Source organism: Agelaius tricolor, unplaced genomic scaffold (assembly GCF_023055355.1).
Source record: "Agelaius tricolor isolate 1412-34295 unplaced genomic scaffold, bAgeTri1.0.p SCAF_13, whole genome shotgun sequence".
Lineage (NCBI taxonomy): Eukaryota > Metazoa > Chordata > Aves > Passeriformes > Icteridae > Agelaius > Agelaius tricolor.
Window position 1 is genome coordinate 13,294,893 of NW_027269273.1, and position 13,000 is coordinate 13,307,892.

The 13,000-nt window shown below is 38.7% G+C and overlaps 1 protein-coding gene and 1 long non-coding RNA gene across 12 annotated transcripts in view; one reads left to right on the forward strand and one right to left on the reverse strand.

Moving 5' to 3' along the window:
- Positions 1-3,453: 3,453 nt before the first annotated feature.
- LOC139595521 (uncharacterized) lies at positions 3,454-12,651 on the forward strand. Its single transcript, XR_011681052.1, has 3 exons — positions 3,454-4,624; positions 7,134-7,355; positions 12,224-12,651. It is a non-coding gene; the product is annotated as an uncharacterized lncRNA (long non-coding RNA).
- The window catches only part of ZMIZ1 (zinc finger MIZ-type containing 1), a 338,284-nt gene continuing 333,175 nt past the window's right edge, over positions 7,892-13,000 (reverse strand). For all 11 annotated transcript variants that reach the window (XM_071438784.1, XM_071438786.1, XM_071438794.1 and 8 more), the window contains one exon: positions 7,892-12,499. In XM_071438784.1, coding sequence (XP_071294885.1) covers positions 12,392-12,499 — 108 coding nt within the window. In that variant the 3' untranslated portion in view covers positions 7,892-12,391. The remainder of the gene's footprint in view (positions 12,500-13,000) is intronic.

The window sequence follows — 13,000 nt, forward strand, 5'->3', positions numbered from 1 at the left end:
GCATGATTCTAATACTTTTTACATTTCTTTGTAGGGGGATAGAATATAAGAAAATAAAGATAGTGTAGAAAGTAATCTTGCCCCTAAGGAGTTGCAGCTGGGCCAATTAGCAAAGATCAGGAACAGGCCTGACTTTAACAGGCCACAGCTGTAAGCAATGAGAAGAAGGTGATATAAAAGAGTGGGGTGGCTGGGTGAGAGGGGAGTTAGAATCAGTTGGCTGCTTTGTGAAGAAGAAAGAGTCAGTGCTCTGAGGAGCTGCCCACAAGAAACACCAAGAAGGTATGGAACTTTTGTGATAATGAGACAACAGTATAGAACCCTGCAATAAGAGGACAATGTTTCTTGTATTATAAATTAGAGTTATTTTAAGGAAGTTTACAGTAATGTAGTAGTGTAATACAGTATAACAGAATCATACAAAGACAGCCCCTAAATGAGGAATAGCAAACTTTCAATCCCACTTAAGTTCTTTGTGTCAAGCAGCTAAAAGAGCCTTCATTGGTAACATTCACTGAATCAACAGAAAGCTGTCAGTCGAGGTACTGCCACAAAGATCAGGGCTGAATTATAATGTGCAATTACAAACAACTGAGAAATCCTAGACTAACACCATTTTTCAGGCACATGCTCCAGAGAGAGACCCTTAACTGCTGATGCTGTAAGAATGACTATAGCAGGTACCACACTCTGTAACTACAGAACCATATAATGCTATGTCAAAAGGTCCATCTTGTCCTGAGGCTCCCCAGAAATGCCTAAGGAGGAGTGAAAATGCGGGAGAGGGGTGTATTATAGGCCAATATGCTTTCAACCTGATACTGCTTTCACTCCAGAGAACTGCCTGAGCTGGCTTTGGTATGTAACCATCTTTTGTTGTTGTTGTTGTTGTTCCCATGTACTTATCCACTCATTGGACCGGTTTTAAATCAGCAGCTTCCTTGGTGATGAACTGGAAGCTGCCCTTCCACAGACCTGCTGCTCAGAGCACAAAAGTCTGTTTGAATATTGCTCCAGTTGCCTTCATCAATGTGCCTTACTTCTTGTGCTGGAGGAGACTAATTGTTTGGTATCTATCTTTGTCATACAGACCTACAGCTCTTTTCTCATTTCAAGACTGAAGAATCAAAGCTAACTCAATTATTATTTATAACAAAGCTCTTCCATGTCTTTGGATCATCTTTATTATCCTTCTCTGAGCTGTTCCACTCTTACAGATTTTTGGGATAAAAGGAGCTTTGCACAGTATTCAAGATAAGGATGAACAATGACTTTGTGCATACAATGCCATGCTGGTATTTTCTATTTCTTTGCCAATAACCTTAAGGTTTTTTGTTTGGTTTTTTTTTGTTTGTTTGGGTTTTTTTAAATAGGATCTAAATCAGCACTTCTACCTAGCTTGTCATATCTTCTCAGCTTCAAGTCTATTTTTGGTAAATTTTGACTTCTGTTAATCTAATCATCAACCAATATTCTAGTAAAAAACCTCATACTCCTTTTTAATAATGTTTTAATTGAAGTAGCCACTAGAAGCCCAAATCAAAATTGTTCTGTTTATACCTAGAAAAACAGACAGTTCTGGCCCTGAAGGATTTATTATTTAATAAACAAGACAAAAGATGAGCAAAAGAAAATACCATCTTGTTTCACACTTGGGAAACACAGTGAAACAGCTTTTTGCTCAGGAGAGTTCACGGACATCTTTGGTAGAGCAAACAGCAGAGTTTTCCTCATTTGCAGGCCTTGGTGAGAAGACAAAACAGCAGTGATTTTTGTATTTGAGAATATGGACTGAATTATTATCTCTAGGTTTATGCAACAGAGCTACTAAATCACTTGTTATAGTCTACTCCTGCAGAGTCAGATGAATTACAGCTCATTCAGACAGCTTGACTAAGAACTTGTGAATTACAGAGGTCACTTTCCAAGAAGGACAGAAAAAGATCTCCAAAAACTGTCAAAGGCCACTATATCACTGCCAAATGAGGCTTAGAGCTACCTCAGCAAACTGATACAATTTTAGGGGAGCTTTGAACACATCCATTTGTAGACTTGTTCATCATTCAAACTCTGCAACATGTGGCAGGGGATAAGTGCATTGAGCTGGGAAATGAGTGCACCCCACATTAACTACATAGGCAACAGTGCATGGGTGCAGACAAAAGTCAGAAGAGCTGCTTCAGCAGAGCTCTCATGGATATGGGTACCCGCCCTTACAGGTTTCATCATCCTTTCTCCCTTCCCCCAAAATTACACAGAAGTTAGAAATGGATAAACAAGGAGGGCCCTTTTGAAATCAGTTTCTAAATTTTAAAAACCACCTACCAAAGGACCCTTCTTATGTTGTAGCTGAGAAATTTCTGTACAGGAAAAAGAACCTTGAATGATACAATAACAGAATTTCATGCTGAAATATTACTTACAACTTGAAAGTCTTCATAAAAGCTGTTCAGTAACTGATTAAATATTACCACCACTGTGCCAAGACAGCCAGGAAACAGTAAGAGCGGTCAAGTGGCTCTTCCAAAGAAACAGAAGGACTAAATGCTTGAAAGGTGACCTAAAATTTGGGAATTTTGATTTGAAGGATCTTGAAATGAAGTGCACAGATAAAAAGGTGATATGCATTCCTGATTCTAACTGTCCAGCTGCATGCCTGCTCATTTGTGACACAGGAATGTGGGTTAATTGTTAATCTTGGATTGATGCTGTTGGCAGATGTGATAAGATTGCATTTTGCAATCTCCCTACTGCAAGAATCCAACCATATGGAACTCAGAATGGTCTGTGGCCCATTTTGATATGCTCCTCATGGGGCTGTGTACTTGGACCATGCCAATAAAATCTCAAATACAGGCTGGAGCAATCTACCATTAAGTGCATTGCACAGGAACATCACTTGATACTGTGATACAGGGAGTTCCCACGATACTGGTTCTGACATTCATAAGAATGAATGCACATATGGGACATGGTTATCTCAAGGACTCTGCTAATCAGGACTGTTAGAATAAGGAGAGGTCATACAGGTACTCAGCTTGATTTTAAGTGACGAGAGCAGGAATTTGCAGTGGGCATTTCCACTCTCCACCTGTAGAGCCTGGATGTGTGGCACTTCAAAAGACTCAGCCTAATATTTTCTTCAAGGTTTTGGCTAAGCTGGAAGATGAGTGAAGAGCTGGAAAGGAACTCTGTGATCTCTGTCTGTGATATGCATTTATTTATGAATGGGGATTGGAGTGGGGGAGATGGTGAAACACCTCCATTGCACTAAGTGATTGCAGTGTGAAATTAAACTATACAAGAGCTCAAAGGGCATAGAGTGGCCACATGGGTACACTTAAGGATAAAAAGAAAAAATGCTAATAAATATTTCCCCTGATCCAGGTTTCCTCTTAGGAACTTGTAGTAATTCAGCTCACTACGTGAACATTCTCTCCAGCATACATTGTACTTAAAGGAGCAGTTTCCCCACATGACTTCATTCTAATTACCTACAAATAGTCATACAAGAAAAACCTCAATCCACTCATGCTCTTTACAGCTGTGATTAGCATTTTCATTTCAGAACTTCTGAGTGACATTGCTTGCCCGGAATTCATTACTCAATCTCCCTGCATAATGCATGGCAGCCCGCTGCTGATGTGTCACAGTGCCTCTATGCAGTGCCCAGAATGCTGTCCATACACTGCAACAGCTGCCAACAGATAGATCACATCAGCCTGGCAAAGCACTTCGGACATTTAAAATGCCTGGTTTTAGATTCTAGGAAAAATGCAGCTACTACTCCCAGTGGCCTCACAAATCTTCAGGACATCAATAGGTGGTTCTGCCTGTGGGTGGGAGAGACCCTGCATACTTAAAAAGCAGTATTAAGAGTTACAGGAGCCCTTCTACCTCTAAAACCACAGAAATTTCAATTGTAACACAACTTGAAATTTACAGGGATCAGTTAAGTTAATTTACCACCTCTGCTCTGAGGAACAAGTAATTAGGGAATAGTATCAGAAATACTTTAAGAATTGGTTAGTCATGATACTTCATGCTGTATGAGTAAGATAAGACTGGAGCTTTCATCAGCTGCCTGGTAAAGACTTGGGTTTTCTTTGCATTTGTCTCGTGTCCCAATCTATAAATATATATCTAATATATAGAGATATATATATAATACAGATATATACCTATATTTATATGCATAATATTAGATATAATATGCATTTTGTATAGCATATCTTTGAGGTAACAGCTGTCTTTGTACCTTGTGCAAGATAAATTATCCTGTCTGCTCTAAACTAATTCTAAAATTCCACCAGTTATTCTGTAACAAACAACTCTGCTGGAGCAACCTCACCACACAGAATTTGAGATTCTTCTCTGCTTTTTTGCCATTTCCCTACTGAAAGCTTTGCTTCCTTTCAGCACGTACCAGCAGCACTACATGAGTTAGCATGGAACCTGATGACGTCCTTGTATGACATAACTGTGCGTGGCCATCACCTGAACACACAATGTACCACCAGCTGAGCTCAGGTTGTCAGATGCAAACTAGCATGTGTCACATTTACAGTCCAAGAACATCACCTCTGGATAATGAAGTGTTTGGTGAATTATTCTGAAGCTAAGGGTAAGAAATTCTCTTCTCTGACTCAGTGGCATTTCTGCACATTTTGTCATCAGTTTGATAGTGGCAATGGAAGCCATGCTTCTTCCCAGAGGGAACATCATGCATAACTTGGAAAGGAAAGCTGCTAGGAGTTATTGTGAAGGAATGTATTCTGAATGACTTTATGAACTGCCAGTCACTAACTAGGAAGCTCACCAGATGTGTAAATGTGTAAAATTTGCCGATTTTCCATGTCGTAAAAACGTACATTCTGAGAAACACACAAGTAAGGAAAGGGAGCACTGATTATAATTTTGAAATATTAAAAAAATTGAATAAATTTAAATATGCATTAAAAACATACTCAGATTTCAACTCCAGCATTTATTAAATAAATATAATGAATTTCAATTATTTTTGCAAACCAAAATATAAAACAATTATCTTTTTCTAGTGTTTAACTAGTTAAAATTTCTTAAAATTAGCAACCTGTCTCTGTGTTCCCAATAATCAATGTCTTCATATGAGACCAAGGCGACAAATTAAATGTACCAGAATATTTTAGCAAAATGTAAAGCAACCAGCATCATGAAACAGCTATGGACAAACTGGAAAGTCTAAACTGTAAAACTGAATTAAAAATAACTCTGACCTAGGGGAAAATCATAATTGATAATCCTAAATATACCTCTTAGGATGTCTCATAGCCCCAAAAAGGTGCAGAGAAGCCAATGTATTTAGGAGTGGTAAATAGTAGCATTAACTTTGCTGTGTGTGACTGGATCTATCAAAAAGCACGGTGAGTTGAGTACTTGGAAAGATACTGGGCAAACCAAGTAGACATATTCTACAGACAGGGGAAAGAGCCTTATCTCATCTAGTCCATGAAAGGGAAGGGTTTTAACAGAAGGCTGTACTTAAATTGTAGGAAACCAATTATGGACTAGGCAAGGAGTACCTGGAAATGCGGATGAGCTACGTGGCAAACCAGCCTGGCAGCCACGCTGTGTGCTAACACAGCCTGCACGAGCTGTGACCTAATTGCTGGCTGCTTGCTTTACAAACAAAATTGCATCATTGATCAGGTTCCTTGGGGGCCACTTTTATATTCCGATGGAAACAAGATATCTCAGCAGAAGCTTTCAGTGGTCTGCGTGAGACGAGAAAACTCTTGTGTTCTTTTTAGACAGTACAAATATGAGTAGTGCATTGATGCAATGACACATATTAGGAACAGTATCCTACATAAGAGTCAGTAGGATTTTGGTGACATAAAGTGGAAAACTGTAATAAGGTGACACATCAGTAATAATTAAAACTGTAAAAAAGAAAGGTTCGTGACTGGAAGTTCATAATGCAGAAAGATTTGTACAGATGTGGAATTTAAGCAGATAAAAGAGAAGTGAATTCTGGTTAATTACACATACAAATATAAGATTAGGCACACAAATGTAAAAACCACATTCTTTCATTTTAAAGGGAAACAGAGAAGAATAACAAATTAAAGAATTATATATAGAATATCAGGTGAGAGTTGTACAGCTGCTTTATATGCTGACTAGGTTACTTTACATGAAAGCAAACAGCTCTATGCACAGGACTCCATCCCCATTGTCCAAGCAGAAAAGAGACAAGGGGTCTGTCCCCCTTCCACGTTCCTAATTGTTTTCAATGTGTTACTCCTGTAAAAAGCATGGTCAAGTGCATGGCAACAGAACATAATGTGCAGAAACAAAATAACATGAATCAGAGATCCATACTGATGAGGAAGAGCAGAGAAGAAATGCAGGGAAATAAGCTTGTTCTGAAGTTGTTCAACAATTGATTAGCATGTGGATTAACAGAGAAGTCACAGACAGATACTCGTGTAGGTGGCTCTCTGGAAGCAGAGTGCATGACACACAGAACACACTGCCAGGACATGGGGCAGGAGACACCAGCAGCAACTGTATACACACATCTTACCTAGCCTGGGGTCCTCAGGTGACAGCTGGGAGAAATACCACTTTCAGGATTGTTGCAGCCTCTGCAGACTTCAAAGGAAGCTTAAAAAATGAACAGTGCTTAGGGACATCACGAGCTTTCCTCCAGCTGTACAGTACCAAAATCAGTTTGCACTACGTCTTGTTGACACTTCTGGGGAGCTTCCAGGAAAACAATACCAAAACCAAAACAGTTATTAATTATGGGCTGAAATGGATAAATACTTTTTCATTCACTACAGTGTTCACAGTAACTTTGTTCTATTATGTTATCCTAAAAAACTCCACTGGAATGGGTAGTGCTGCCAAGGAAGGCAGAAATTCAGAGTCAAAACCAAATTACTTTTCCCAATTAGAGAAAATAAATCTCTAGATTTATACATACATATATATACACACACACATATATATATACATATATATACACATAAAGTGTGTGTATCTCAATCAACAAAGACTAGTGCCCTCGTGGAGGTGTGGAATAATTGCTATAAGTGCTTGCATCGATAGAGAGATACTCATATTGTGAAATGGTTGTTTGTTCCCAGGTATTTGAATGTATTTCAAAAGTGGGTTCTGCCTAAACACCTTCAGAAATGCCATCTGCAAATCCAGAGGTACTCAGTAGATCGGTTAACCCAAGTTCTCAGATGCAGTGATGGCTGTGGCTCCATTCAGTGCAGAACTCCACCAGGACAGGACCTGTGTGTGTTGCTGATATCCTATGAGTATTCCTTGTGTCACCATTCAGGCTGCTTACAGCTGAACAGGTAGGTAAATTAAGCAGATTTGTAACTCATAGGTTGCATTTAGAAACCAAATGCTATAACTTTAAATGGAGATGCATTAGGAAAAAAAATTGTCTAATTTCACTTTATTAACAGGTTCCAATTGAAAGAATTTAAAACAAAGGTGCTGGTTGTTTAATATCTCCACATGTGCCAATTCCAGAGAGAAGACATCCTTTCCTCTTATTCATATCACATAAAGACTTAATTTCAAAGTAATTATTATTTGTCTGGGAGAGAGGCAGTGCCCTGCATACTGAACAACAAGTTACCAATGCCTTGCTTGGCAGGGACATTTTTCTGTGTGATGCCGTATTTGCATTCATAATCTTTTCTTTTATCTTTGGTCTCCAGGGTGGTTCCCACCTTTCCCTTCCTTCACCGAGTCCTGCTCTGATAAAAGGTACACCTCATGCAACTGACTTCCACATTAACTCAAACCAGGGAGAGCAAAGGGGAAGTTCATGGTTTCAAAATGAAACTCAAAATTTACAAAGCAGCTGCCAATTAGTCAGACCTTAATTTTGCAAATTTATTTAGGAAAAGAAATTTAACATGAGCAAATGAGAATACTTCAGTGTTACAACAGAGTATATAAATGTCTAGCAATAGTCAAATAATTTGATCTTTAAATACAAAATAACCACATGAACACCTAATATACAGGTTTCATCTGAATACATATTTATTAGATAAATATTAGGTTGTCACATCATCTAACTACATACAGTTTTGCAAGACTAAAAATCACAATTATTTTTTCTGACCAGTTTAAAGTATGAAATGATTGCATTGTACTGTACATACAATGTACAAACAAAGACAATGGCCATTTTTGCATGTTACCTCAGATTGTACTTTTTTTTTTTTAATTCTCCTCTGATCGTGATATCAAAAATTGTACAAAGTATGAATTTGGTTACAATTTTTTTTTTTTTTTTTAATCCCCGTATTTTTCTTCATTATTTCTGTAGCACCCTAAAAATACACAGGTGATAGACTAGTACACGTAAGCTAAATATTACATGTAGATAAAACAAAACAAAACAAAGGATCAGAGTATATTACAGAAGTGAAAGTGGAACAAATGCTGAGACTCCACAAACGCTAACAAACAGGATTCATTTTCCACATAAGATGGAGCTTCAAGCTTTTTTTCCTGCGAAATAAAAACAATGCACATTCCAAGGAAAATGAATGCATTTCTGTTAACATGTCTCTATTTGTCATTTACATATGTACAGCTGTCCCTTGAGTCTCCGCTGCAGACACTGGCGTGTCCTGTCAGTCCTATAATAATGTCTTGGCAGCAGAACTGTAGATCTCTGTGGGTTCTTTCCCAGATGAACTTCCATAGGGAAACGATTAAAAGGTAAACAAACAAAAAAAAAAAAAAGAAGAAAAATACTACTGGAATCTCATATAATAATTAAGCTTTAAAAGAAATGACTGTGATTACCCTATTTGCTAGGTTTTTTTCTCTAAACTTTAGTACGGCAGTGAACAGATAAAAAATAGCTAAATTTTCAGAAGCTTTTTCATAGTGACTTCCCTATACAGTACCTGATTTCAGTTGACAGGTAAATTTTAAAACTGTCTCAAATGTCCAACGTTTGGGTGATGGGTAAAAATTGTACTTTCTTTTTTAAGTTCTGCTTAGAAACCAAACATTTCTGTAAGTTTAAAGATGTCAACTGTCCGCTTCAATTATCTATTACTGTACAAAGCAGATGCCAACACTGCTCCAAACATATTGCTAATATCTATGGGGCTTTTTTTTTCCCTTTATGCTTTCCAACAGGTACTTTTAAATGATACATTTTAAATACTAGCAGTTAGCAAAAGGTCAATCCTTAACATACCTGGCTTAAAATACTAATATTGTGTTTAAGAGAAAATTCATTTTAGGTGACTAACTTAGCTGCTCAGGAAACAGTGGAGAATGAAACATGAAATAGAGTCAATTAAATAAATCAGAGCAACCAGTTCCAACTAATAGTGAGAAATCTTTATTCCCAAACCTATGGCTTAAGGAACTTAGCCCCCAAACAGAAAAAAACTAACTCTAAGGGCATAAAGTCAGTTTATCATTAGCCACCTCTGCACATGACTTCCAGACCTATATAAAAAATGCAGCAAAAAACCAGGGTGAAACTACTACAGGAAAATGGCTACACAACACATCTGTATCAGTAACTGAACAATGGTCTTTCCTAGAAATTGTGTGATAGCAGCACCACACCACAACCATATTACCATGTATTACACCAAGGTATCTTTAATATTCTGCACAGATCCTCTACAGGTTGTCAAGCCTACATAAGAAAAAAGACACTTCTAAGCAGAATAAAATATACTATACTGTTTCCCTCCCCCACCCACCAACATCCCTAAGTGTCTTTGCCCCAGTTTCAGAGACTGGAGCACCAGTACAGCGATATAAATACGGTACCATACAGATTTGCTGCTTGCCTTAGTGCATCTTTACCTGGTCAGACAGATGGTCCTATGTGTTCTGCTCACTTGGGCAAATGAACAAACTCTGCCATTACCAGCTCATGATCACCCACAGTCAATGAACACCGGTTGATCAGTTGGGGTTACTTTTTTCCTAGGCAATCACTTTTTCCCTAGGCAAACACAATTATGTTTCCGTGACAGAGCTGGGCCCTGATTATCCAGGTACTGCTTGATGTATCAATTCATTCATCACATAAATGGATATGAAATTTGGGCTAACTTACCAAAAGAAAATAGGGGGGAAAAAAACCCAAAACCCAACTCCCTTATTCTGTTAAAGAACCCTCAATTTTCTTTTTTAAAAAAGGACCCATATTCTTCTTCAGACAAGGTATTTAAAAACACCAGCAAAAGTATAACCAGATCATGAAAATGTTGAATATTATCAAAGACGATACTAAAATATTCACAAAGATATTTACAATAGCAATTCTTAAAATAATTGATTTTGCATAATGAACAGCGCCTTTCTTAAAAAAACTTGAAAGAGGAAAAATATAAGTGTGGGACCATTTCTACATAATACGTTTGACAGATTCAATACTCCTACTGGAAAATAAAAGAACTAAACCGCCATTTCCTTTAATATCTACAGCAAGGTGCTGCTGACTAGCACATATATACCACAACGCATGTACAGCAGTAGTGGGAAACGTTAACAAAAAGAGCAAAATAAAACAAAAAATGCAGAGAATTTACAAATATGACTTTGGTGAGGAAAGCAAATCCAGAGTCGTAAGCACAGAGCATGCCATTTACAGCATTGCAAACTAAACACAGAGGGCTAGGAAGCTATCTAGTCAAACTGACAGGAACAAACAAAATTTTGCCTGGCACTTCAGTTTAAAATGCATTGTGGCGAGCAAGTGAAGGGTGTTTGATTGGATTTGGGAAGAGGAAAAGGAGTAGGGTCAAATATGCTTTAGTATCAAAAGAAACAAAACCAGACTGTACAGTGGGGAAAAGCTGAAATGTTGCACCACGAGGGCAAAGTTGGCACACATGCACTTCTTACACAGCTACTGTACATCATTTATAAGAGAGAGAGAGAGAGACAAAGAGCACAGAAATGGGCACAGAAGCAATAGGAAGCTCATGCAGGAGCAGCAACCACACGAGAAGCAAAGATCACAGGGGCAAGACAGTAATTGTGGCAGCAGGGTCTCTTGAGGGCAGTAGCAATCTACTGACAGGTACTTATTCTCCCCACACTCGGTCCTTCAGAAGAAAGAGCTCATCCCAGCAGCCCAAGTTTAAAAAAAGAAGTTTAAACTGAAGGAGGAGAAAAGGAAAAGGCAGAAGTATCTGTAACAGTCACGAAAACAGAATGCAAAGCAAAACTAAAATGAAGCTGTAAGACGTCTGTCCAATGTCAATGCCCCTTCTCAAGCTGATTATTAAAAATAATTATGCAGAAAATGATGTTACTCTCCCTCCATCCTGCAATGATTTCCTCGCTGCCTTCAACCCAGCTTGTCTTACTATGCATTGTGCAGTACAGACAGTGACACAAACTCTTGGGGCACCAAAGGCTGTAGGTAATAATCAGGAACAGTTTGGTTTGCATCCCCCCTCCCTCTCTTTTCCATTATGTATGGCATACATGGCAAAAAGATCTATTACAGCAATCTCTACAGCTGGATGTTAATGCAGTCAGAAATGGTACTGATTTGAAACCAAATCACAAAAATCCCTAACATTGCAAACTTCAAAAAAAAATTTTCCTGGGTGCTTCCAATCTGTGTGCTGGGCCAGAGGAATCCTCTGCAAAGAGATGGTAAAGATCCCTGCGCTTGCAGAAATCCCAACACCCACGGCCGCGGCCTGCAGAGCTCAGGACTCCGTTACTGGAGTGGCATTAGCTACACTGCTGGCTCCCTCTGACAGGCCTGTGTGTCATCCCTAACTCTGCCACTTGACTGTAGGATTTGTGCTTTTTTGAGCTTTGTAGGTATTTTTTTCATTTTGTGTGTGGCCAAAACAACTATTCCAAGGCAAACCCATGGCTGGAGGGGGGCAGAGGAGAGGTGGGGTAGAGGGAGATACAGTTTCAAAAAAATGGAAGAACAAGCATTGTAAAGACACTCTGAGACAGGTCAATTAAAGACAGTTCCATTCTGTTGATTTTTCTTCCCTTGCCAAGATTCGGTTTTGCCAAGATACTTCACACTATGTTTATCACAGAACTCTCTCTCTAGAGGATGAACACCAAATGGGGTTTCCAATAGCTGCACAACTGTCTATGCTTCTTTGTCACATGTAGCATGGCAGACTCGGAGATTACTGCATTTATTTAACTTTTGTATTATTTTCTCCCATCACTTTCGCAGTCTTTGAAGCTAACAAAAGCAGTTCTGAGATGAAGAAAGCAGGGAGTGCACCATTGGATCGAGTTGTGAGGTTTTTTTCTTCTCTTGTGGAAAAGGAGTGTTAAGATTCCTCGCTGTGCAGCCACACACGTGTGAACAAGTGAAAAGGATGGGAGAATACATATGGTTTCAGTTGTTCTCAAAGAGAGACAGAAGGTCATCATTGCTATTGCTTGGCAAATCAGGAGGATCCAGGTATGAAAGCAGCTCATCTGGATTTGTGAGTTCTGGAAGCAGCTATAAAATACAAAGATAAAATAAAAATTACAGATAACAGAAACACAACTGAGAAAAGAAAGGGATTAAGCACCACACATTCCTGGAATCTGGTTTTCATAACAATATATCCAAATAAAACAGAAGGCAGTGTCACAAGCCTAACACCCTCAGATGATGCAGTATCCAATTGCTTGTGAAAGTCTCTGTGACTCAGTTTTCACCTGTGAATTACATTATCATCTCAGTTAGGGTTTCTCAAACCTCCCCATCATATTGCCTGGCTCGTGATGCTGACAAAACCTTCTGGATAAATGCTCATTATGGATGTTTCCTATAAAACACTGCATAAGCATTTGAAACAAGCACTTTGAGTAATCCATATTTGAGCTTTAAGGCAGATGGACCAAGGTTTGTCTGGCTCTCACACATCAGTTTGATGGCCACCCAGAGCCTGCAACTCTACAGGAGGAGGCAGCCTTGTCCTTTGCTCACCCCCAGTAACTCCTCAGTGCACTGATC